This window comes from Kwoniella bestiolae, chromosome 2, assembly GCF_000512585.2.
Source record: "Kwoniella bestiolae CBS 10118 chromosome 2, complete sequence".
NCBI classification, from domain to species: Eukaryota; Fungi; Basidiomycota; class Tremellomycetes; order Tremellales; family Cryptococcaceae; genus Kwoniella; species Kwoniella bestiolae.
In genome coordinates, this window is record NC_089242.1 from 1574520 (window position 1) to 1599581 (window position 25062).

At 46.2% G+C, this 25062-nt stretch overlaps 10 protein-coding genes across 10 annotated transcripts; 6 read left to right on the forward strand and 4 right to left on the reverse strand.

The window, feature by feature from the left end:
- Positions 1 to 397: 397 nt before the first annotated feature.
- I302_103730 (uncharacterized protein) lies at positions 398 to 2373 on the reverse strand (the record flags this gene model as incomplete). Its single annotated transcript, XM_019189098.1, has 10 exons — positions 398 to 468; positions 545 to 680; positions 783 to 855; positions 948 to 1193; positions 1304 to 1452; positions 1533 to 1694; positions 1773 to 1836; positions 1905 to 1999; positions 2081 to 2185; positions 2242 to 2373. The coding sequence occupies 10 exons, from the start codon at positions 2371 to 2373 to the stop codon at positions 398 to 400; spliced, it is 1233 nt and encodes a 410-aa protein (XP_019048660.1).
- A 425-nt stretch (positions 2374 to 2798) lies between these two features.
- On the forward strand, positions 2799 to 4180 carry I302_103731 (uncharacterized protein; the record flags this gene model as incomplete). The annotated part of the gene is made up of 8 exons (XM_019189099.1): positions 2799 to 2866; positions 2945 to 3002; positions 3064 to 3082; positions 3200 to 3634; positions 3721 to 3740; positions 3807 to 3875; positions 3997 to 4056; positions 4127 to 4180. 8 exons carry the CDS (start codon positions 2799 to 2801, stop codon positions 4178 to 4180), a joined length of 783 nt encoding a protein of 260 aa, XP_019048661.1.
- Positions 4181 to 4637: 457 nt separating this feature from the next.
- On the reverse strand, positions 4638 to 5836 carry I302_103732 (uncharacterized protein; the record flags this gene model as incomplete). Its single annotated transcript, XM_019189100.1, has 6 exons — positions 4638 to 4748; positions 4864 to 4935; positions 5022 to 5114; positions 5190 to 5317; positions 5451 to 5652; positions 5798 to 5836. 6 exons carry the CDS (start codon positions 5834 to 5836, stop codon positions 4638 to 4640), a joined length of 645 nt encoding a protein of 214 aa, XP_019048662.1.
- Positions 5837 to 6425: 589 nt separating this feature from the next.
- Positions 6426 to 8021, reverse strand: I302_103733 (uncharacterized protein; the record flags this gene model as incomplete). The annotated part of the gene is made up of 10 exons (XM_019189101.1): positions 6426 to 6693; positions 6815 to 6969; positions 7095 to 7165; positions 7234 to 7345; positions 7395 to 7453; positions 7581 to 7652; positions 7735 to 7756; positions 7811 to 7834; positions 7904 to 7911; positions 7973 to 8021. 10 exons carry the CDS (start codon positions 8019 to 8021, stop codon positions 6426 to 6428), a joined length of 840 nt encoding a protein of 279 aa, XP_019048663.1.
- Positions 8022 to 8558: 537 nt separating this feature from the next.
- Positions 8559 to 10559, forward strand: I302_103734 (uncharacterized protein; the record flags this gene model as incomplete). Its single annotated transcript, XM_019189102.1, has 12 exons — positions 8559 to 8585; positions 8721 to 8819; positions 8941 to 9064; positions 9137 to 9147; positions 9215 to 9254; positions 9320 to 9412; positions 9488 to 9567; positions 9644 to 9696; positions 9763 to 9772; positions 9846 to 9977; positions 10046 to 10294; positions 10443 to 10559. 12 exons carry the CDS (start codon positions 8559 to 8561, stop codon positions 10557 to 10559), a joined length of 1035 nt encoding a protein of 344 aa, XP_019048664.1.
- A 605-nt stretch (positions 10560 to 11164) lies between these two features.
- Positions 11165 to 12550, forward strand: I302_103735 (uncharacterized protein; the record flags this gene model as incomplete). The annotated part of the gene is made up of 3 exons (XM_019189103.1): positions 11165 to 11246; positions 11369 to 11520; positions 11666 to 12550. The coding sequence occupies 3 exons, from the start codon at positions 11165 to 11167 to the stop codon at positions 12548 to 12550; spliced, it is 1119 nt and encodes a 372-aa protein (XP_019048665.1).
- Positions 12551 to 13063: 513 nt separating this feature from the next.
- I302_103736 (uncharacterized protein) lies at positions 13064 to 14684 on the reverse strand (the record flags this gene model as incomplete). Its single annotated transcript, XM_019189104.1, has 3 exons — positions 13064 to 13657; positions 13727 to 13803; positions 13868 to 14684. The coding sequence occupies 3 exons, from the start codon at positions 14682 to 14684 to the stop codon at positions 13064 to 13066; spliced, it is 1488 nt and encodes a 495-aa protein (XP_019048666.1).
- A 710-nt stretch (positions 14685 to 15394) lies between these two features.
- Positions 15395 to 18501, forward strand: I302_103737 (uncharacterized protein; the record flags this gene model as incomplete). The annotated part of the gene is made up of 4 exons (XM_065869731.1): positions 15395 to 15695; positions 15834 to 16384; positions 16465 to 16580; positions 16803 to 18501. The coding sequence occupies 4 exons, from the start codon at positions 15395 to 15397 to the stop codon at positions 18499 to 18501; spliced, it is 2667 nt and encodes an 888-aa protein (XP_065725803.1).
- Positions 18502 to 19212: 711 nt separating this feature from the next.
- Positions 19213 to 22426, forward strand: I302_103738 (cystathionine beta-lyase; the record flags this gene model as incomplete). Its single annotated transcript, XM_065869732.1, has 7 exons — positions 19213 to 19468; positions 19556 to 20405; positions 20519 to 21229; positions 21310 to 21618; positions 21685 to 21892; positions 21955 to 22114; positions 22179 to 22426. The coding sequence occupies 7 exons, from the start codon at positions 19213 to 19215 to the stop codon at positions 22424 to 22426; spliced, it is 2742 nt and encodes a 913-aa protein (XP_065725804.1).
- A 344-nt stretch (positions 22427 to 22770) lies between these two features.
- Positions 22771 to 24059, forward strand: I302_103739 (uncharacterized protein; the record flags this gene model as incomplete). The annotated part of the gene is made up of 4 exons (XM_019189107.1): positions 22771 to 22802; positions 22876 to 23358; positions 23472 to 23592; positions 23796 to 24059. The coding sequence occupies 4 exons, from the start codon at positions 22771 to 22773 to the stop codon at positions 24057 to 24059; spliced, it is 900 nt and encodes a 299-aa protein (XP_019048669.1).
- Between the last annotated feature and the right edge of the window lie 1003 nt (positions 24060 to 25062).

A 25062-nucleotide genomic window follows, 5' to 3' on the forward strand; every position in this document is an offset into this window, starting at 1 on the left:
CGGAAAACAGGAAAAACCTAAAAACATTAAATATTCTTTTCTTTTCTTTTTTTTTATCAACAATGAAATCCGACATTTCAATATTGTGTCTTGTGTACACATCCTTGACACACGTATTCATCGTCATCACCTCATTACCTGTTACATAGCATTGCATTCATGTTCAACTCGATATACGAGTGATGTAGATATATAAATGTGAGATGTATTCTTATTGTGCATACTATTTCGGTGTGATATCTAAATGTTGCATCTCATTTCGTGCGAGACAAATCAAGAGGTGACCGTGTATCTGTATTACTACATACACATTAAAAATTCAAATTTGATACCGACGGTCAATCTATATCTGGGGCTATTCCAATGCTCCCAACCATTGAGGATAGTATAATGGATCCTATCGCCTCAAAGCCAAAGCGACAATCAATATCAATATAGCCAACAAAAACGCTATAACCGTCATTGATACTGCGAAAAACAAACAATCAGCTGTCAGATCTTCAGAATAGTAAAGCAGAAGTAATGCAGAAGTAAAGCAATTCACCTCCACCGAAAGAGGGCGGTACGACAATCACTCGGATGGTGTTATCTGCACTTGCTGATACCAATAGTGAAGCTGATGAGTTGAATTTGAGTGCTGTGGGTGGGAATGAATGGGCGTGAAGGATTTTCAAGAGGGGCTGTGTTGAGAAGAAGAAATTGTCAGGTTGATCAGCTCAAGCTCCATGACTGAACTGAATCGTATCGTGTAGACAACAGATGAAGGGAGGATTTTAACTCACAGCTAATGTCTTGGAATCTAATATACCGATCGAAAGATCCGAACATCCATATGCAATTAATTTACCATCATTGCTACATCAAACATCAATCAGCGCAGCCCCGAGATAAACTGATCATGCCTATGACGGATACAAGACTTTGAGAGAACACTCAACTCAACTCACCTAACATCAAAGACCGTGACGGGTTTCCCACCAACCTCCCTCCTAGCGACCACATCCCATTTACCCAAACTATCCTCCTTCTCCTTGGAAGTTTGAACCTCCTCTTTCGTCAAAGGCGCTTTGGAGGGTTCCGAGACGAGACCGAAAGTCACTACGAATGATTTTCTCGGTGCACCTCGTTTGGAAGACTTCGTGGCGTTAAGAACGGCGTGGATCGTCAGTGGTGTTGAGGGATTTCGAGAGAATCTTCGAGGAGTGAACGGATAGTTTGGTCTGGTCAGCTTGAGATTCTTATTACGGTGACTTTGTGGGTTTGCAAGAGTTGGGACTGGGGCTTTGGAAAGTGGAACACTCACTTGGCGGATCGGAAGGCGACTGGATTTATATCAAGACTTGGTGTGTAAATTGTCTGCTTCAACTCCAATTTGATTTGTACATTCTCCTTTTCTGATTCTGCAGACTTGACATGGTAGAGCAGTATTGCCTTTGTCGTAGTTGCTATCAACTATCGAATCAAAATCCACCTAGTCAGCTTGAACAGCAAGAAAAATTGATCGTGAATATCAGATAAGAAACGATACCCACCCATTCGCCATCCTCCCCTCCCCAGTCTAAATCAGCCAGCTCCGAATCAGTTTGAAATGATGGCAATGCGATGTCCAGAGATGGATAGTGTAATAGAGTGACCCTGTCGTCTGTCGTTCCTATTGCTAGTATCTTCGACGATGGCGAGAGTGTCGTGAGTTTCTATAGATCGATATTCGTTACACCCTGTCAGCACACTCGTTACCCGAACAAGATGCCAAGTCGAGCAAGACAGCCCACCTGATATGGATAATCATCCGACCATTCAGCTTGTATCGTCTTTTGACCTTTTACGAAATCGACCCTGACAACATTGGAAACATTGGTTATCTACTCCGACACAGGCGATAGTTCAGGATGGCCACAGCTCACTTCTCGTCCGAGTAAGAGTATACTCTACAATGTTCATTTTTGCCTTCTTTCACGATTGATGAGGAACCGTTGACACCCGTTATCAACTGCTTGGACTACATCAATCACACCGTGAAATATCAGCTATGAAGGGGAGTCGCACCATGACTGGTGACTGAGCTCTAAGAATCACTTACATCCCTATTCACGGCCAAAGTCATAGGTGCATCCTCTTCGTTTGATAGTGTGTATTCTGATAGGTATTTTACCGATCTACCGTCTGGAGTGACTTTGCATACTTTCTATATTACCATTTAGCGAATCATCAAGCCTTGTATGAAGTGAGAAGTAAGCTTACCAGCTTATTCTGTATACCACTCCTACTTGCTCCCCCTCCTCCACCTAGTATCAAGGTATCGTCGTCTGCCCAGTCCAAGCAGTATACAGGGAAGGAAGGTGTCGGGTGAGGGTGATGGGCTGTTCGTGTCATTCTTATCAGATAGTATCTGTATTGAGTACCGTATGGATAGCTAGCTTGGATATTACAATTTCTGGCTATATAGCTAAATTACTCTCGATGATGGGTAGATGACAAAGTAAGACAAGTTGGACAGATATGTAGATGGTTTGTTGATGTTTTGTCTACTGTCTCTTTGTTATCGTGCTTTCATTCCTCACTATCACTACCACCGTTGTCTCCGTTGCTGACGACATGACGCGTGTAAGCATATTACGTAAGACCCTAAGTGGTTGTCAGGTGATTTGTTCGGTAAGTACGAGTTTGGATGAGCCGAATATCAGGACGGAACAGCAAAACCAATTCAGAATCACATCCACTCTACCCACTTTCATCTTCCATCTTATCTCTTACATCTCGATAATATATATACATACCCTTATACCTCATAGATCAAGATGAGACCCACCGTACCGAGACTAGTCAACATCCTCGTACCTGTCAAGAGGTCGATCGATTATGCCGTGTGAGTTCAAGTTTGCTCCGAATCGGCCGATAATGGAAGGAGGTCACTTGCTAACATGAATGAATCGATGTGATGTAGTAAGATCAGAGTAGCTTCTGATGGTAAAGGGGTAGATACCAATGTGAAGCATTCCATGGTGGGTGGTTAGCTTCATTCCTCTCCTCTAAGGGCTAATAGCTGACGTATCGAATTGACAGAACCCCTTCGATGAGATTGGTGAGTTACCTCAAACGCAGTGCTCACCGTGAAATGTATCTCTCTACGAAAAGTCCCTTGTGGGGAATGAATATAAAGATGAATAGCTAATCCAACCCTGCCCACCCACCCAACCAGCCGTCGAGGAAGCGATCCGACTCCGTGAGAAAAAATTCACCAAAGTCGACAACATCACAGCCATCTCGATCGGCCCAGCCAAAGCTGTCGACACCATCCGAACGGCCCTCGCAATGGGCGCAGACACAGGTATCCACATCACCACTCCTGAGAATGCCGTCGTCGAACCCATATCAGTCGCCAATGCCCTGAAGAAAATTATCGACGATAAGAAGTTCGATCTGGTCATCATGGGTAAACAGGCTATCGACGATGATAGTGGTTCCACGGGGGGGATGTTGGCTGGTTTGCTGGGTTGGTCTCAGGGCAGTTTCGCGAGCAAGTTGGAGGTTGAGGAGGGGGGGAAAGTGAATGTTACGAGGGAGATTGATGGTGGGTTGGAGAAGATTGAGGCGAAGTTGCCTATGATCGTTACGACTGATTTGAGGTTGAATGGTGGGTAGTCTGTCTCTTCAGTTTAATCTGCCTGGATATTTCAAAGAAGCGGGAGACATATGGCTGATATCCCTCCTTGCCATCAGAACCTCGATATGCATCTCTGGTAAGTTGCTGCGCCCGGTGATGCTCTCCACTCGTCCTTCAACTTACCCTCAATGTATTGTCCTAGCCAAACATCATGAAAGCCAAGAAGAAGAAGATCGAGACTTTCAAACCTGAAGATTTAGGTCTTGACTTTGTGAGTTTTGTCGTTCCTTCATGAATCCATCAACCAGCTATGAATCACAAAAAACCATACTTTCGGTGATCCCGGAAGTTTATGGAGTCGGTGTCAATGCTGATGTGTTCACTACTCCCAGACCCCACGATTCGAGACCATCTCCGTATCTGAGCCACCCAAGAGACAAGGTGGAGGCAAGGTAAGTGACGATCAGCTTTCCACGAGCTCCATGTTCTGTGTATAGCTGATGTCGTCTATTACTACTGCAGGTCGAATCGGTTGATGAGCTTGTCAGCAAGATGAAAGAAGCTGGTGTCATCTAGATTATAATGTTAGGAAGATACTGTAGTCAGAAGAATGAGATGGATATTCTCCTTCTGATCTCATCGCAACTTAGCGTTTTTGGCGATGAATGCATTTGCGTTGAATCTCCTAATGGATGCGTATCGTAATAGTGGTGTTCCACTCCCTATGCGTGCTTGGTGGTTTCAATAAGATTAAGATAATCAGTCTGCAATTATCTAACTGTATCGACTTGAGAGAAAACTGCTGTGTTTTCTCTTTGGTGTGTGAACTGAACAAGATTCCGAATGCCAATGAAATTGAGCAAGAGCAAACTTGAGTAGCCAGAGAATCGAATGCCATTGACGAGTGGAGCTGTAAAAATTCACTTCATCCATATCTACCATCTATGGTTCTACCTATATATATCCGAATAACTATCTATCTCAGTATATTCCAGACCCTTCTGATCGTTGATTCTCCTTCTCGTGCGTCAAGTTAGTCAAGGAAGAATTTGGTCCTCTTCTCGAGAGGTTCGAATTCCTTGGCTGGTTTACCAGGTTGCCCGGGGGGTCCAGAGGGTTTACCGAAGGGAAGGAGGGCGGTGCTCTATTGTGAGGGACAAATAGCAGAGATCAGCTATGATCTTACCTAGTTGAGATGACCAAAAGTTGCACCAGGATGAAGAGAAGGGAGAACGAGACGGGGGACGAAGCGAGCTCACCTTCCATTGGGCGGATACTTCGAGGAGGTTGGTTAGATCAGTTTGGACTTGGGGGACGAAGCCGCCAAAGTGCTGTGATCGATAACAATGATCATCAGCCCCTGCGATCTTACCTGATACACGACTGGAAGGAAAGAGGGAAGAGGAAGAAAGCTCACTTGAAGTGAAGCTCCATAGCCCTCAGCTTCTAATGCGGTCCAAACGATGTATTGTAAGATACCTGCCGAGTTCTCCGACCAGATGGGGAAGTGCTAACACGGTGCAAAGAACAGGTCAATGACCCCCTACGTAACATTCCAAGATGCCAGTGAAAGACACCAACTCACCTGAGAGAGGTATGGCATCTTGCCAGAAAAGGAATTGATGACATCCTGATCCTCGAAGAAAAGGACGGTACCGTACCCTGCTTTGTATTGGGTATTGATCTTATCGGTCCAGAAGGCTTCTTGTTCCTCTGTAAAGACAAGCTCGAGTAATCAGTATTGATCCCATTATTCTTTTTTTCAGATGCGTGCATCGTACACTTGAGGAAGATGGCGAGTAGGATTAGGTTGAAGGTATATTTAGGTGGAAGGTGAGATACTCACTATTACCCCCCAAAGTCCCAATATAAGCTTTCAAAACCGCATCCCAAACTTCCTCGTGCTTTTTGCCAGTTACCAGCACCGCGCGGGACTGTTGTCCGTTGAAACTTGTAGGAGCGAATTTGACTGCCTTCTCTACGAGGGATTTGAGCTGGTCGTTGGACAGGGGGGATTCTTTGGTCAGGTTGTAGTATGATCGTCGGTTCTGTATTAGGAGTTAGCACTTGCACATTGAATAAGATAAGTGGCGAGTTGAAAAGGTATATATATACGACGATGATATGTCAAGAGATCATATAGAGGTTGGAAGTAGGATCATAGTCGGATTGAAGGTGAGAGAGAGTGCTTACCTCGACGGCCTCGAAGAATGCATTGGAATTAGCTACCATCTTGTAGGTGCTTCGCGTGTGGCTGAAATGTCTTCTTGGGATAGACAAATGTTGGGCAGACGAAAGTGAAGGGAGAGACCTGGAAGTAGATCTGATAGCTTTGCTTAGAGTAGATGAAGAAATGATGACAATTGGATTTGATAGCTGAGCTGAGGGAGTAGTTCGTTTATATCTGTTCGTCGAAGAAGAGGGAGAGAGGCAAGCACATCATCTCATATGGCTATTTATACTTTTATGACCATCTCGACGTGGTTCCGTCGGATTACCGATGGTATCTAATCACACCATCCTTTCGCTTTCAGGGTCCAGTATGATGGTGATCTTGGTAAGCCAAGTGAATTCACCATAGACCATCGGTCATCACCGAGCACTCACCGATCATCCTCATCGCTCATGGATTACTAAGCAAGGGGAACTTTTACTGTCAATACATGGGATGGGATGGGATTATTCTATTTATATACAACACAGACTATAACATGAGTACTATACACTACTGACCATCGGCCATCTGTCACCTGTTGGTCTCGGGCCAGTCACCCTCTACCCCTAACCGTGCCCCTCGGCAATATACCACCCTCCCACCCGCTCACGCCTTCTTAGCCTTCTTCTTCTTACCGCCCTCTTCACTCGCAACAGTTCCGTTCGATGCAGTCCTCTTCACAGAAGTACTGAGTACCTTTTGAACACCCATACTCATCGGTTTCTTGTTTGATGTTCTGACCACCGGAGGGATCTTGACAAATTCGCCTTGTTCGACTTCCTTGGCGTCATCATCGTCCGGGGTGATACCTTGATCTTCTTCGAATGATTGGACATTGTCGATTTGTCCTCCATCAGTGAGCATACCGAGTAGTCTGGGAAGTAAGACAGACGTCAATGAGGGATACAAAGAAGGGGAAGTCGCGCAAAGGTGAAAGAACGATAGATTATATGGGACGGTGATTGGGTGGACAATGAAGAGAATCGATAACTCACTCCTTGTAGACCTTTCTTCTATCAACCCACTCCTTCCTCCACTTGTTGAACTCCATATCAATCTTCTTAGTCTCCTCTGCGGAAAGAGGATTAACAGCAGCCTCGCCATCGGAGGAAGATCGGAATGGTGCAAGAGCTTTGAGGGTGATTTCGTTCTGAGGCGAGAGCAACCAATTCATCAGCTCTCTGTAAGAGACACTGAAAAAGAAGGAAGATGCCAGTGGACATGCAGAAAGGTTTTGTCCAATTTTTGGGTTTGAGATGTGTCAGAACCACTCACATCAGCTTTGATTCGTTCAATCTCCTTAGCGAGGTCTTTGGTCTTGGGTAACGCTTCTTTGTTTGCGAGTTCTGGTGTGAAGGGTAGACATCAGTGGTGTGCCTTTTCTAGATGACGCGTCACTGAGCTTCTCACTCACCCGTTTGAAGGGCTTTCAGCTCTTTCCTCTTCTCCTCCAGTTCAGTCTTGGTCTCCTTGATCTCCTCATCGATAGAAGCGAGCTCCTCAGGAGCCAGTACATCGAGGAGAGACTAGAATGTCTAAGCTAGCATCATGTCCAATACGAGACACGTAGCATACCTGATTGTACAAATAGATGAGTTGTTTACCATATTGCTTGACTGTGAGTTGACCTTTCTCTGATGAAGGAAAGCGAATGTCAGCGGTAAGTATGAAATTTGAGGTATAATTTAAATCACTAGCCTAAGCCTTGTAGCGGAAAGGGTAAGGGAAGAAGGAAGAACGGAAGAACAGATGATCACTCACCAGCAAGTGTAGCAAGAACTTTGACGGCAGCTGCTTTAGGTACTCTGTTCTTGAGATTTGCAGATACGTCGGCTGTGATCATGAGGAGTTAGCTGGGTTGAGCTGTGTATAATACTTAACAAGAAGGAAGGCATATCGGGGAAAGTGAACGAACCATTAGCATATGGTCTATTGGTCTACAATGATCGCGCGTCAGCTTGAACGTCATACATGTCATGGAGATAGCTTACCTCCTTCATATAGTTTAGGACCATCTGCGGGGGAAAGGAACGTCAGCTTGGTTATGTTCGTGTTTGTCTTCATCACCAGCAAGCCATACTGACCTCTTCAGCTGGATAATCATAAATGAGTCAGCTATGTCTTGTGTTACATTTCAGCAACTTCTAGCTCACCTTCATCCCCCTTGACTGGTTTCTCTTTCGCTTCCTTCTTCGGAGCCATGATGATGAGGTAAGTCACTAGCCGCAGGTGAGTTGATGAGAGGATACAGGCAAATTGTCGATGTCAATTAGTTCGAAAAGAGAGAGAAAGAAGAAGAAGAAGAAGGAAGAAGCATGCATGTTTGATCTACCTGTACCATGTGTATTATATATATACATTATACACATATACACTCACTGGGTATGAGAGAAAAGAGGAAAGAGAATGAATGATATGAGAGAAGAGAGATTAGTCGCGTATAGGTGAGGTAATGTTCAATCCACGTGCCAGAAGAAGGTCCGTGTGTCTGATACCAAAGCTTGAGTGGTTGTGGCTGATAATCCTTGATATGATATGATTTGCCGCTTCAAAGCTCAACATCCAAAAGTGACGATTTTCAGTCAAAGTAGTGCTCCTTTTTCAGTCACTGCTATACAACATCATAAGATAGATAAAACATAACAACATCAGACAAGGTGACCATATACACCTTCAAACTCGACGAGACACCCCTTACTCGCTCGGCACATACATCAGAATAGAGATAGGACCGACAAGATGCCTCCAAAAGCTAAAGATGACAAGGTTGGTTTGGTTTGACTCTTGTTCATCAAGAGGTCGTTTGAGCTACCTGCTCGGGATGATCAAATGGAAAGATGGCATGAAATTGGAATGATGATAGAATGTCATCGAGCTGACATACCATGTGCTGTACTCTAGACCTTCGGTATGAAGAATAAGAACAAGTCTTCAAAAGTACAGAAATACATAGCAACGGTTCAGAAACAACAGTCTGACGCTGGTAAATCAAAGGCTGATGTGAGTTGATTGCTTCCTTCGCTATCCACGGATCTCTCTCAACTCAAGCAAGATGGAATCCTCCATTTCATCGTAATGGTCAAAATAGCATTACGCTGATATGCCCAATGTCATTCTGTAGAAAGCGAAAGACGCTGAGAAAGCCAAACGGGAAGAAGCCAAAGCGGCTGCTCTGGCTAAGAAGAAGATGGAATCAGAATTGTTCAAGACTGTTCAGGTGCAGCAGAAAATACCTTTTGGAACTGGTCAGTTGACTTCCCCTCTTTTTGCTTCTCATGAGGGAAATGTATAACTGATTATACCAATTATATAAATAGATCCAAAGACTGTAAGTTAGCTGGTGGCTCGTGAGCGGACTTCATCATAGCTGATTGGTCGTTTTGCGATGATCATAGGTACTCTGTGTATATTTTAAAAACGGACATTGCGAGAAAGGTCAGTCTAGCTAATGTAATGCCATCGATGGAAACTCAGGGCGACATGCTAACATTGTGATATAGGTAACAAATGTAAATTCTCGCATGATCTAAATGTAGGCAGGAAAGTGGAGAAACTCAATATCTACGAGGATGCGAGGGCACAGAAGAAAGCGGGTGAGTTGTGTTGATCTCTCCAAATGGAACGGGGAGAACCAGCAATTGTTGATCTTTGTTTCGGTTCGCTGTTAGATACAATGGATACTTGGGATGAAGAGAAATTGAGGAATGTGGTTGATCAGAATGAGAAGAAACAGACTAATGCTACCGATGTGAGTGTGCCATCGCGGGTTCTTATTGAAGGACAGAACCAGATGTGCAGAAGGCTGACTTGACTGAATCTTTCAGATTGTATGCAAATACTTTATCCAGGCGATCGAGGACAAGAAGTACGGATGGTTGTAAGTTTAGACGGTCATCTTGTGAGGACACCTTGTTCAGTTTGCTGATGACCGATATGCTTTTAGCTGGGAATGTGTATGTTGGGATCTCTTCTCGTTATATGTCACGATGAACCTAATATGATTAGTGCTGACTCCCATCCCTTTAGCCAAACGGAGGAGACAAATGCATGTATCGACACGCTCTACCACCTGGATTCGTGCTCAAGGCAGACAAAAAAGCAGCAGAGGAAGCAGCCAAGAAAGATAAGATATCGCTGGAAGAGTTCCTGGAAGTTGAGGTGGGTTGATCCCCCTCTCTACCTTGAATAGACCTCCTGTGCTAACACATTATCTAATGTGACAACAGCGTCACAAGTTGAAAGCACCCCTCACACCTGTCACTCCCGAATCTTTCGCCCACTGGAAGAAAACGCGACAGGAGAAGAAACAGGCCGAACAAGAGGCTCTGGAGAAGGCCAAGGCCACGCAGAGAGCGGCCGGTAAGATGACTGGTATGACGGGTAAAGACATGTTTGAATTTGGTGGGGAGCTGTACGAGGACGACGAGGATGCGGATGATGAGGATTGGGATATCAGTAGGATGTTGGCTAGATATGTGAGTGATACGAGATTACCTGAGCGTTAGCGAGGGTAATCGAGTCTGGACCTTACCATCTGCCCTGCTGTGTACATCATTTTCATTGTACATGGCGGCACATCCAGATCCCGGTATCTTATGCTGATGTTTTACATGAAATGCGCAGAGGGAAGACGATACTCGACCTGATGGGTATGATGATCAGCCTTCCAAGGGACAGAACGGTGAGGATGATGATGTGGAGGGAGTGACGAATGGTGTAGAGGGCGTCAAGGTCTCATAGGATGTTGCGGTGGAGTGTTGGTGTAGCATAGTCAATTTGTTCATACATCAATTTGCATAGGTATGGGTATGGGTATGGATCAGGTTCAGGTGTTCTTGTATCTGTTGAGATGTATATATTGGACGTCTTTGCTGATATGATCTACTTCTCATGGGGGGTGTCTATGCATGCATCTAAGATGAACCAAATGTCCTTTTAACTGAGATTTGGTCGTTGTCGGGTGTTACCGATGACGTCTGAAACATCACCAAAGACAGTCAGCTTGGGCGCATTATTCATTCTTTCATTATCTTTCAGTCTTTTGCCTTTTGATCATCATCTCGTCATATATCATACATCCTATAATCACATCATCAGGACCACCTGGACAATCAGCAGCTCCAACTCCAACACCAGGTCTCAGCTCCTGCTATAATACATCTCACACCAATATACGATACACGGAATAGATCATCTACAGAGCTAGAGGACCAAGTCTCCAACCTCAGAGTGCTTCACCTTCAAGTCCCCTGGACGTACAGTACTGGGCACGTCGATCCACCTAGGTTCCTGACAGTCAAGTACAAAGGGCTAGACGGACTCTTGACCAGATCACTTGGAGGACGATGTCAGATATACAAAGTATTAAAATCATCTCGACAGAGGTGGTGGACGTCCCAAAGTCGCATGTAGTGTATGTGATACAGGGTGAGTTCACTTGAATGATCATATAGCGTATCGAAGGTACAGTGCACGCATGCGTGCATGTCTACCTTGTGGGAATCATGTATCGAGAAGAGGAAGAAGCTGACTCTGCTTCGCAATCACAGTATCCACACCGATACGCACTTGGACAGTCAAAAGGCGGTACTCAGATTTCATCTCTTTGCATTCAGAGTTGAAATCGTCCGTGGGCAAAGAACCGCCGGGGAGTTTGCCAGGGAAACATTGGAGTTTGATCAAAGGCGTGGGGGATGATAAGGTGGGTTGACTGTTCAAAACGCAGGCAGGCTCTTCATTGTCTTCCCATCACCATTCCATTGTATCTCTCTCTTGCCGAATTTCTTATCTTCAGTCCCACAGATACACATGAACTAACTGTATATATATATACTTAACTATCACAGCTAATACACGAGCGTCGTATACTTCTCGAACAATACCTCGTCCTCCTCCTAACATGCAAAGATCCCTCTTTCCGGACTGCATTCGGGTACAAAGACTTCCTCTCCGTCCCTTCCCACACCAACCCCAACCCCTCCCATCCGGGTACAATGCACTTCACCTCGCAATCATGGTTACTCGAACATACCTCTGTGCAGAACCTCCTACGTTCCGCCCGATCGGCACTGCTCAAACGAGACGCACTAGCTTCGATGGGTGATTCTGTCGCTTCGAGGAGTTCTTCAATAGAAGCTAAGAAGATACTGAAAGATGCTTCGGGGCGTATACATACTTTGGAGAATGCCCTGGATCTGGAAAGTATGAAAGGTTTGGGAGAGGGGGAGAAGAAGAGGAGAGGGGAGATGGTGGAGCAGTTGAAAGTTGAGAGGGAGTCGCTTGGGAGGATGGCAGAAGTTGGAATTAGGACTTCCACTTCTGCTTTTTCTAGATCTTCGGCATCCGACCCTCCCAACTCTGTTAGCTCTTCAGCATTTGCTCCCCCCAATTCTAATGGGGGGTCGATGAACTCGTTACCCGGTGGATTCCCACAGGCGGGACAGGTGAATATAGGAAGAACGTTCGGTTCCAAACCCCCTCCTCAGGAGACGAGCGAGACCCGTCCACTGGATGATAGGGGTTTGGTGCAGCTGCAAGTTCAGAAGATGGATGATCAGGATGATCAGTTGAAGGAATTGTCGAGGTTGTTGTTGAGACAGAAGAAGATGGGAGAGGAGATACATCAGGAGATAGGGGAGCAGAATGAGCTGTTGGATGAGATCGAGGGCGGGGTTGATAGGACGGGGAGGAAGTTGGGGAAGACTAAGAGGGAGTTGAATAGGTTGGGGTAGTCCCTTTTTGGAGCAGTAGGAGTTATGTGGGATGGAGAAGCGGGAAGTGGGAGGATGTTTGATTGGTGGTCGAGAGTAGTGGACGTTTTCATCTGCTGTTTTTAAGATCGCTTCGGATTAGATGTTGGTGAATTTGTGAATACTTGTGATTGTTGTATCCCACCTTGTCTATGATATACTCGACTTTCTCTTGCGATCTCTTATTTTATCCGCGGATACATGAAATCTTATATATGTATATACATGATCTACAAATACATACAGTGCACACATACATACTCGTCACCATAACACGAAACACTCATTCAATCGAAAGCAGTTCTCACTGATTGTCTAAAGAATTACAATAACTATTTAGACATATTACAGATGAATCGAAATTCTACACTTCTTCTCAGTTCGTGTTAATCGTCATTTATTATGTCGAGATCGTACGCCTAAGGCTCATTCTATCAAGAAAGCAGTCTATCAGCTAAGCCTGGCCATAACACCTTCAGATTTCAAGCTGAAACTTCAACGACTCACAGTCAAACCCAACTTCTTCGCCGCCTCCCAGCCAGCAACGTTCCTAGCAGGTCTCTTGAACGGTCTAACAGCCTCTGAAAGCTCGATCCCATCAATCAAGCATTTGATCTTCCACAAGAACCCCTGGTTGGTATACATTTTCTCCTCTTGCCATCTCAGTTCCCGTTCCTGCGAGGCGCAATAACATTCCACCAATTTACCCATCCCCACAGCCTGTTCGTCGATCTTCCTCAACTCGTCTTCATTCTCCAGGTGGATCGATCTTCCGTCGAAGGTCGATCCGATGGTAAGATGATGTTGCTCGAATTCCTTCTTCATGTAGTTGTAAAAGAAGTCGTAGAGCGGCTCGTACATCTCTCTTAACCAGGTATCAATCACTCTAATCCCCTCACCTAGTCTGTTTTCGACGGGGAAAGAAAAGTAGAGAGCAGCAATGTACGCTTCCATCAGGGCTGCTCTTACGTCCGTCTGGGCTCTGAGGACAGGTAAGAGCTCGGGATGACCGTTGAGACGTTGAGGGAGGTTGTATAATCCTGAAATGTGGGAGAGGGTCGCGTTGGATACGAGGTGGGCTTTGAGTTTCTATATGATATCGGACGGTCATAGTTAACTATATGCGGGAGATGAGGAAGAATCAAAGGGCAGACTCACCGTAGCCGTGCCAATGGTCAGGTTGGGTCTGGTCTCATGCAACCAGGTAGTAACGATCATACCCAAAACCGAATCACCTAGGTTCAGGCTCAATCAACGTCAGCTATGGTCTCTCCGTTTTCCCGGTGGATTTCAGCTTACCAACATGTTCAAGCTTTTCATAATGCTTGATCGGATCGTCCTTGGGATCTTCAAACCTTCCTCGGGGCCTTTCGAACAAGCTTTGATGAGTGAAGACCTGCTTGAGCAAATCGGGATTATCGATAGCTGGCATGGGAGGTAAAGCGAAGACAGGTAATTGTTCGACGGGGATCAACAATGCTTTGGCAGTTGGCCTTTTCTTGAATCGTTTGGAAGGTAGTGGGAGAGGTAAGATCGGGATGGGAATATTAGGTTTAATGTCTGGTATGGAAGACGGTTCTCTCTCCTGCTTGACGAAGGAGAATACACTTGATGCTCTATTTCTTTGGGGGATGTCTTCTGGATACTCGGATTCAGCTTTCCTTTTGCCTAATGCTGTTTCGGAAGGTCTCGGAGGAGGCATGGTAAAGGATGTTGAGCTTGGGCCGGCAAGTGCGTTGTCTGATGGTGCGAGAGAACCGAGAGCCTTGGCGGTAAGACTGGGAGATGGAACGAACCTTTCGATCTTGATCGGTCCATTGGGCTGAATAGGAATAGGTCGAGAGAAGGGTGTGTTGATAAGAGGATGATCTTCATCTGATACTTTCTTGAGAAATGGGGATCTGTGATGTGCTTCACCATCTTCCTTCTTGACTGGTGGAGAGGTAGGAGATAGGGAAGAGAGAGAATGGGAAGACGATGCATGAGCAGGAACAGGTCCAAGCGGTGCAGGTCTTTGGAAAGACTGATTGGTTTCATCGAACCCTTCTCTGGGTACTCTAGATACTCGTCTTGATCTGTCACCGTTGCTAGTAGGTGGAATCCAAAGTTGATTCATTTCTTGATTGGTACCAACAAAATCTTCGGTCGGTTGCGAGATGATAGATGGCAGTCGATGCATAACCGCAGGACTTTCGAAACTCCGATTACAGATAGGAGACAGGGTTGAGGAGGAATCATTTTTTCCTCGAGGTTGAGTGATAGGTGACGGAGGAATCCAAGGTGTATTGGGTCGAATGTCGGGATGAGGAAGAGGAGGAGGACATCTGTCGGATTGAGAGGATTGAAGTGTCATCGCGAACACACTGGTCTCCTAAAGGGATCCGAGATTGTTTTGTACTCGGATTGGAGTCAGAGATGACAGTGTGGATAGAAGGAAAGAGGAAGATGAAGATGAAGTGAACAAGGATGATGATGATGATGATGATGATGATGCTCTTTTATAGGGTCATTCAATCCATCCCTCACTCACAACTCGTGTTTCTTTAGGTGGTCATGACAAGTGGAGGTTGAATCGTAGGTAATTACGTAATGGGCATTCATGTCCCATGTTCCGTCGGTTTTACCATGACTGTTGTTGTTGTTCTTGTCACTGCTCAGGCGTACTCCATCTCTGATACTCTGTTTCCCATCCTCATCCTCACCCATACCTTGGATCTCCCCCATTGTGAATCATCAGATTCTCTCTCATCATCGCATCAATGAAAAATTGAACATCTGAGCGGGGGAGAAAGGAACAGTGGACTGCACAATAATCCCAATGTCAATATGACCTCCTTCAACGCGGCCCCAGCAGCAACCACTTCGTCATTATTTAATAACGTGCATACCGCATCTTCGAGTCGTCATCCGTTACTACACAGATCCCCAGAGATTGAAGATGATCTAATAAGCAGGTCAAGCAGCCCGCCAAAGAGTGATCGAAAGGGTAAGGGAAAGGCAATGGCAGTCGAGTTTGAACTTGAATCTGAAGCTATTACAGAAAGATTGGAAGGAGGGTTGGATGAGGATGAAAGGGAGTTTAGGGAAGAATCGGACACTGAGGGTGAAGCTGAGGATGAAGAGAATTGTGAGTTTTATTCTCTCACCGCCTTTTTACCCACATCGTCATTCCTTTATATAATCTACCACTGCTTTATGAGATATGACTTATTGGATTGTCGCTGACATATCGCCATGTGGATTCAAATTGCTTTTCACGTCTCAGACGAAGCTGAGCGTCAACGGCGTATACGCGAGAACCTACAGATCTTAGCTGGATTGGGAATTGACCCATCCGGATCAGGAAGTAATATAGGTGGTGGTCCCACTTCATCAAATATCAAACAGAATGGCCGGTCTTCACCCCAGCCTCGATCTAGTAGGAAGCGGCGGAATGCAGGGGACATACCAATACTGGATAGATCTGGATATATCATATCTCTACCGCCAGAGGGTCAGACGCATACTATGGCATGTATAGAGATCCCAAGCGATCGTAAACTCAAGAAAAGGATATCAGATGGGGAATATACAGATTGTTCACATTGGATGGAAGGCGAGGCGAGAAGATGGAAATTCGGCTTTGGGAAGGGTGGAGATGTTCTTCCCGAGGGAGAGCCTCACGTGATAGGTGGAGTGTCAAAAGATTTCAGATGGAGGAGATGGAGAGGTCTGGAGAAAGAGCTGAGAAGCGAGATGAAGAAAAGAGGTGAATTGGTAGAGATGGATTCGAGACCTGTTGAAAGGGTGATACCTGAGGGCGTATCTGCTTATTCGGTAAGTGCTCGTCTGAGGTATCTGTGTACTAACAGGTCAGGTACATATCAGTGAGCTGATATTCTGCATGACCCGACTAGCTTCTCCCTGGCGACCCATGTCATCAATGTAGACGAAAGTCGGATAAGCCAAAGATGAAGTGCAGGAATGTCAATCCGATCTGTAGAGCTACGTTCTGCGAAACCTGCTGTAAACGGTGAGCTGCTGTCCTTCCTCAAATTCACATTTCCTTCATCGCAATACAACAACTCCCTTAGTCTTATGACCATGTCTGTGGAAGCAGAACAAAGGCAATCATCCATTACCCTTTCATCCCTTTGTCCCCTTGTTGTATCCGCCGCATCCTTTGATCTTCCAGCATCTTACCAATTCTCGCAAAGGTCATCAAGCTGACGACCATTTTCAATGGTATATACAGATACAGCTATTTCGACTTTGACGAAGATTCCCGATCATTCATTTGCCCACTTTGCAAAGATTGCTGCAATTGCTCCAACTGCATCAGAAAAAAAAACCTAGCCCATCTATTGGGCGCATCGAAGGGCAAGATTCAAAGGAAATCAATAAAATACGCTATGGGAGCAGAAGTAGGAGGTGAAATGAGCGTACAATCATGGTTGGAAAAAGCGGTCAAGGATGTATCGAGAGCACCGTTCGATCTGATCAGGATAGTCGATCACGATAAAGATATAATATCCCCTGATATACCGCCGGAGGAACAGATAGAAGAAACCATAGTGGTGGAGAACCCTCAACCGAAAAAGGCTAGGAGGAAGAGACTGTCGGAAAAGATCGGCGAACAGATTGTAGTGGATCCATCGTCGTTGGAGCGGAATGGTGAGATGGAGAAGCCGAAAGCTAAGAGAGGAAGAAAGAAGAAGATTGTGCAAGTGGATGAAGAGGAAATTATCAATACTTCACCGGTGAGGCCCTCAGTGGAAAAGACCAATAAGCTGGTGGTCAAGCTGAAAATACCTAAACCTGTCCCACCTGGAACGAGTCCCGCGATTACGACTCCAGCTGAAAGGGTGAAAGAAGTAGACTCGGATGGAGATACCGTTGGAGACTGGTCGGACGATAATGTCGATGGTGGAGATGAATCTTCACTCACCTCGTTATCTTCTTTACCTTCGAAATCACCTGCAATCCCAGCAAGATTACCTTTCCCTCCTCGACCCATCTACGCTCCTATCATGGACACAAACGAATACCTATCGACATTACCAGGTGCGGACCAGAATGAATCCATCCCCGTCGCATCGGACGTGGATCTCCACAGCACTCCACTCAAGGAAGAAACACCTCATACCGACTCGTCAATACACAATGACAGTGGTGATGACCTTTCCCACTCGAGAAAACGCAAAAGACCACCACCAGCAGCGAACATCGTCAGAGCGCCGAGACACAGTTCGTTCTCCGCTTCTCAATCTAGTCCAATTGGCACACATGAAGAACTGGAATATGCTGCTCCACCTCCAATCTTATCGGTAGATAATGGCCCGAGGAATTTGACCAGCGATGGGGATAATCAGCTTTCAGCTGTGCCGCAATTCACGACAGAACAACATCGGAGGTTGGATATGGGACTACCGCCACTACTGAGCTCGACATCGACTTCGACTTCCAATCATCAGATGGGATATTGGCAATCTCGCGCAATGGCAGGGTACGATCAGACTTTATATCCCTCTTCGTTGGAATCCAATCGCCCATCAATCTCACCATCGTCTTCTTTCCTCCCTATCAACTACTCTTCGACAAACAGTAAGTACACTACCAACAATTATCCCTCGCTACCTCTTGATGCCTACCGCCCAGCGGATTTCATAGGTAATATACCTATAGGCGGACCGCCACCTTACTCCCATTCACCTCCATCAGCCTCATCGAGAAGATCCCTGGTACTCAGCCCCAATAGCGAAGCGCAATATCTGAGAATAGGTAATACCGATGGGAACGATAGAATACCTCAGAACCGGACGATATCACCCGGTTCTATCACATTGCCTATTCCGAATACGAAGGGGTCGCCGATGGGGCTTGGTCATTTGGATATACTCAGCTCGGCGGCGGAGATTAGGGAAAGCAACCAGGAGGATCATGGTAGGAGATAGACTAGGAGAAGTTGCTTGATATTCTGTTGTCATGGGTATATTGGTGCAGAAAGGAGGTTCTAGTCTTGTAGTGAAGGTGGGAATGAAGTGAGATGCACCATCGTTGTGTGCTTGTGCGTGTATATCTGTGAGGCTACATAGGACGGGTTGCTTGAGGTAAGGAGGCGAGCTGGCAGTATATCAGCGGATGGAGGATCAAGAACGTGAAGTGGGAGGAAGGAGGGACGAGGGGCCGAGGGAAATGCGAGGCGAAAGAGGAGGGACGGGGAGAGGCAGAGGCAGAGGCGGAGGGAGGAGGGGGTTAGAGACAGAAAGGCAAAGACAGCAAGCGGAGAAGACGATATATATGACATTGCTCAGTATCGCTTCTTTCACCATGCACTGTCGACATTGCTCGAAATCAGTCGCAATTGTAGACACAAAAGACTGAGGGATGATTTTGCAGATGTATGTGTTCAAAGCAGAGATACTACTCAACTGTAGCTGAAGGCTGAATCCGGATCGTGGTATTGCCAAAAGAGGTAATTTTACATATCAAATATTAGTCACCGAACGCTCCGACCTCGTATGGTGTGATCATTTATTATGAGATACTATTCGACTCGTAAGATATTATTATAGACCACTCTGAAGATAAATATATATATATACCCAACAAAGACTTATCTTATCTCTTGTATAACACATTATCATCACATACATACATACAAGATGACCACCCCATCTACACCTGGCGACTCATCACTCGCCACCTCCGTCTACAGCTTATCATCCAAATCACCAACCGAAGCTGAGCAATACAAGGCCAGAGCTGCCAACTGGAGATTCTCAACATTATGCGCTTCAGTAGATAACAAGGATCAATACGGTGCGAGCTCGACGCCAATCTATCAGACTGCTACCTTCAAGGGGATGGACGGACAGTATGATTATACGAGGTCTGGTAATCCCACTAGAGGTGGTTTAGGTGGGTTTGATCTTTACTCCACAAGTATTTCTCATTCTCATCAATTGCCAAAGCTGATATAATATACCTTTGTTCTGCATTGTATAGAGAACCACCTTGCAAGATTATATGGTGCTACCCAAGCATTCGCCTTATCAACCGGAATGACCTGCCTCGACACAATCTTGCGACTTGTCAAACCTGGAGAAACAGTGTTAGCGGGAGATGACTTGTACGGAGGTACCAACCGACTGTTGACCTATCTCGGTACACACGGAGGAGTCAAGGTGATCCACGCAGATACAACTAGGATAGAGGCATTGCGACCATACCTCCAACCAGGCAACAAAGTCAGGATGGTCCTCCTCGAATCACCCACCAACCCTCTCCTGAAAATCGCAGATCTCGAAGGGATCTCCAAAGAGGTCAAACAGTCTTCTCCTGATGCGTTGATCGTAGTGGACAATACTATGATGTCACCATACCTCCAACGACCACTGGAACTAGGGGCCGACATAGTCTACGACTCCGGAACAAAGTACTTGTCAGGTCACCACGATCTCATGGCTGGTATTATCGCTGTCAAACGACCTGAGATATGCAAAGATATAGCCTTCTTGATCAACTCTGTCGGATCAGGATTAGCACCCTTCGACTCGTTCCTCCTTCTCAGAGGAGTCAAGACCATGTCACTTAGAATGGATAGACAGATGGCTACTGCTCAATTGGTAGCGCTCTATTTGAACTCATTGGGTTTCCTGGTGCACTACCCAGGATTGAAGAGTCACCCAAAGAGGGATATCCACTGGAAACAAGCTACTGGTGCGGGGGCGGTCTTGTCGTTCGTCACTGGAGATAAAGCTTTGAGTGAGAGGATTGTAGGTGGAACTAGACTTTGGGGGATTAGTGTTTCGTTTGGGGCGGTTAACAGTTTGATTTCGATGCCTTGTTTGATGTCGTGAGTTACTTTAATCTTCTACATTGAATCATTCCAATACTCCTCATCGCACCATTGTACCACTTCCCTGACTGCTCGTGCCAAGTCGGCGCTGAAACTATCACTTCATCCAGTCACGCCTCCATCTCTGCCGCTGTACGCGCCGAGCGAGGACTTCCCGAGAACCTCATCCGACTTTGTGTTGGTATCGAAGATCCTCGAGATCTCATGGACGATCTCGAACATTCCCTCCTATCGGCCGGAGCCATCACCCCCAACCTTTCCCACTCGCCTCTCTCTAACTCTCGATCTGCCGAGTTATACGTATCAGACCCCGAGGCGTGGATTCTCGAACGAGCCAAGGGATTCAAGAGACCTTCAAGCGAATCAAGCGCTATCGATAAACTCGTATCGGGCGTCAAGAAGGGTCTGGGATTCACTGCGGTGGAACGAAAGACGATCGAAGAAGATATTGTCGTTTCCGCACCTGGAAAAGTCATCTTGTTCGGTGAACATGCCGTTGTACATGGTGTAACTGCTATTGCCTCCTCAGTGAATCTTAGATGTTTCGCTGTGCTTTCACCTAGATCGGATGGAAAAGTCGCGTTGGAAGTCCCCAATGTAGGTGTGGAAGCCGAGTGGGAGATATCAAAATTGCCTTGGGGATTATTGCCTGTTCACTCAAACACCCATAAACATGTTGCAGACAAGGATCTCGACCCTGCTTTGCTCCAGGCTATTGAAAAATTGGTACATGAGCATAAAGAATTGGGCAAGACGGGTATCAACTCTTGTATTGCTTATCTGTACCTTTACATGGTCATGGCTGGTGCTGAATCTGAAGGGTGAGTCACATTTTTCGCTGTTTCTTCCTTCGCCTATGAAATAACATCGTTGTTTGGAGCTGACAATCCAGTGTTTACAGTCCTGCCGTCACCTTCACCGCTACTGCCAATCTACCAATCTCGGCAGGATTAGGTTCCTCAGCAGCATACTCCACCTGTATAGCTTCTTCCCTTCTCATCGCCCATTCGCACATCAACAAGCCGAACCAAGATCAGACCCGGTTATCGGAGGGTGAAACCAACATCATCGACGGATGGGCATTCTTGTCTGAAAAAGTATTGCATGGTACGCCAAGTGGTATTGATAATGCTGTATCGGTCAGAGGTGGTGCTGTAGCCTTCACCAGAGCTGTCGGAGGACGAAAAGGTGGTTTGGATGGCTTGCATGGGTAGGTCGGCCCTTGTTCCCTGTCCTCTCCTGGTCTACATCTGCTTACTGATCATTCTTCTTATAGATTCTCCTCGATCCGACTTTTGCTCACCAATACCTTGGTACCTAGAGATACTAAATCTCTGGTAGCTGGAGTCAGTGCCAAAAGACTTGCCGAACCCCATGTAGTCGATCCTATACTCGATGCTATCCAGTCAATAAGCGATGAAGCTTCGACCCTGCTGAGCGGACAAACACAGGTCGAGAGGAGGGATCTGATCACTCGATTAGAGGTATGTTCGCGGTGCAGCAGAGTAGCACCACGCAAGTATGCTAAAGCTTCTCACATTTGCAGACTCTGATTCGAGAGAACCACTCTCACCTCGTCAACCTCGGTGTATCTCATCCATCGCTCGAAATGGTCGTTCAGGCAACGGCAGCTGAACCCTTCGGTCTCGCTACCAAGCTTACCGGTGCAGGAGGCGGAGGATGTGCCGTAACGCTGATTCCAGATGGTCAGTCGCAGAACTACCATCAATGAAGAGAGTGATTTGACTAACCTCATTGCATCAAATCCAGACTTCCCCCAATCATCGCTGGACGCATTGATAACCACCCTCGAATCACAGGGATTCCAACCTCACCTCACCTCCGTAGGTGGACCAGGATTAGGTATACACGCATCTTCGTCTCAGAAGGAGAACAAGGTAAGAACATCTGAAGAAGGAGAGGGGATGACTGTACCTAAACGAGTCACTTTGAGAGAAACTCCTATAGAGGGATTACAACATTGGTCGGAGAGGGTCGGCAATTGGGTTCACACGTAAATTTCAATACATTGTTTAGATTATTAGGATTAGGTATTGTGTTTTGGGTATGTGTATGTGCGATAGATGGATCAGTGTGGTCGAGTACTATCGTTTTGCTTTTGATCGTTTACAGCACCTGTTGGATGTGTGAGCCGAAGTGATTCGCAATATACGCCGGCGGTGATTTGTTGATTTTTGTTTGAACACTCAACCTCCACTCTCTGCACATGATCTTCAGTCAATTTCGGTTGTTTTTGCTTTTTCAATGTCTGACCACCAAAACTACATATACATACGCTCACACGACCAGATTAGACACATCGCAACGTTCTCGCAAGGTCTTTGCTCTGAAGCCCAGTGGGATGGTCCAAGTATACCGCAAGACGCATTCTTAGTGAGCCTGAACATCCACCTAGGGAGAATATGCTCAAGCTGATCAACAGTTGTTATAAATCTGTATGACCTAGCCCCGACCCACCACCCACACCACTTCTAGCCTTCTTCCTCCGGTATCCAAACCCATTCGCCCGCCATGTCCTCTCCGTAGATGTTCTCTCTCGAAGGGCCGATCCTCTCACTGGTCAGATACATACTACGAGGCTGATATTGAAGAGGGGTATATTACCTAAGTGGGCTACGAGGTGGTTACCCAATGCTGGACTTTCGGGCGGACGTGGTCTGGACGCATGGATTTTGGAGGAGAGCGTTGTAGATCCTCCTGGATGGGGATTAGGGTGTGGAGAGGGTGCAGAAGCTAGCAGCTCGACCTCTCATATTGGTCCTTCCTCTTCCAATAGGACAAAACAGAGAATGATCAGCGAGGATGAGCGGGAGAGTCTGGAGCTGGAGTATAGACGACAACCCAGATTGAGGGTGCAGCAGGGGAATTTGAATCATAAGAAGTTGATGCATGTCATTGAAGGTGGGGAGATCAGGGCGGGACCGAATGGGTGAGTCGCAATGGAAATGTTCATGTGTCTAGGTTCTTGGACATCCTTGTTGATAACCCAATCATTGGTATCATTGGATCGGTGGCTTACTAATGGATTTCATATGCATACAGCACAACACTGCATCATACCACTGCAGAAGTCAGATCAAGTTTCGGAGGCGCGTGGTCGAATTTGATAAGGCAGAGGATAGAGCAGTATGGCGTTGGGAAGTTTGAGACGAATTCAGAGACTGTGAGTGTGTCTGTCTATCCATCTAGAGATCAAACCATAAACTCTTCTACTTGCCAAACAAATCATCATACTCTACAAATTGAAGATGTAAAGGTCGAATGCTAACCTATACATCTATCTATCATCGATCAATTTCATTTCGACTGTTCCTGCCCATGCATCATCCGATGTATCGAACACTACCCCTCTACCGCCACCACCAGTCCCGCAAAGGCATGTCCCTAATTCTCGCCCTCCTGCGCACCCGCCACCCACTCCCCGAAACAGCAGAGTTCGAGTTTTACCCCCCACCCCCACCTGGATTCAACGACTCATGGTCTGATATACCCGAGGCGGCGAGTCGGGCCAAAAACAAGGAAGGTTCGCCGAGGAGTTTCTTCTTGTCGCCTGGTAGTATCGGTGCATGGGTGAGGAGTAGGAATGGGAATGGGAATGGGTGGTCGAATGATACGAAGAACCCACCATGACTGGCAATCAGTGGAATTAATTAATATCGAAAGGAGGGGAAGGGATGTCATGTTAGTATCACCTGTTATTGTCCTTGGTCTTGGTCATATGTATGCATATATATCTTGTGATGAGTCTGCTTCTCTGATCCCTTGATCATAGTGTCGATGAGACTCTTGCTCATCTTGGATAGACTTTCGACTCGGGATGAGGAAAATGGGTTGGAGATCTGCTGAGAGTGAGGACGACTCGTCTGCACCAGACGGGGTTTTAAGTAAGATTGGGGTCATTTCAAGGCGTTGTTTGTTTGTTGATTGAATCACGAGGACAATGCCCCTATCAAAGCACTTGACAGATCTAGCAGCGGTGAAGACTGGACTCGTCGATATCTGGGCTGCGTTGATGAAGTGAATGTGTTAGCCACAAGCATTCATTCTCGCGTTTGAAAGTCACCTCTGCCTCGTTTCGTCAGGGGCCATTCTGTCCAGCACCGCAAGGGGGACCAGGATGATTGACTAAACGCTGGCGTGTAAGCGTCTTTGCTGGGTGTAGCCGCCGCTTGGTTCAATGCTCATCTCAACGTCATACCTGGCGTTTGCAACCCTGCAGGTCATACACAGTGCTTCTGTGGATGTTACCATGACATGTGATCAGACCTAATCGGGTAACATGACGGATCGATCTATTTAGGGATCCACTGAGGGATATTCGCCATGGCACAACGCATTAATTTTATCAACGTGATGGAAATGACCACTCGCTGTGAAGCGCAAATATCCCTCAGCGAATCACATGATCCTGTCACCATATATCGCTCAAATTCGTGATTTGACGAAGTGTACGAAAATCTGTGATTGGTATTCGTGCCGTCATACTCATACAGGATTGTAAATGAAATTTCTGAACCATTTGACCTCTACGATATTTTAATTTGGTTGTACTGTATGACCGACCTTCAAAATCCCATCGGGTTCCGTGCGAGACACATAACGTATGAAGACGTATGTATGCTTGTTACTCTCA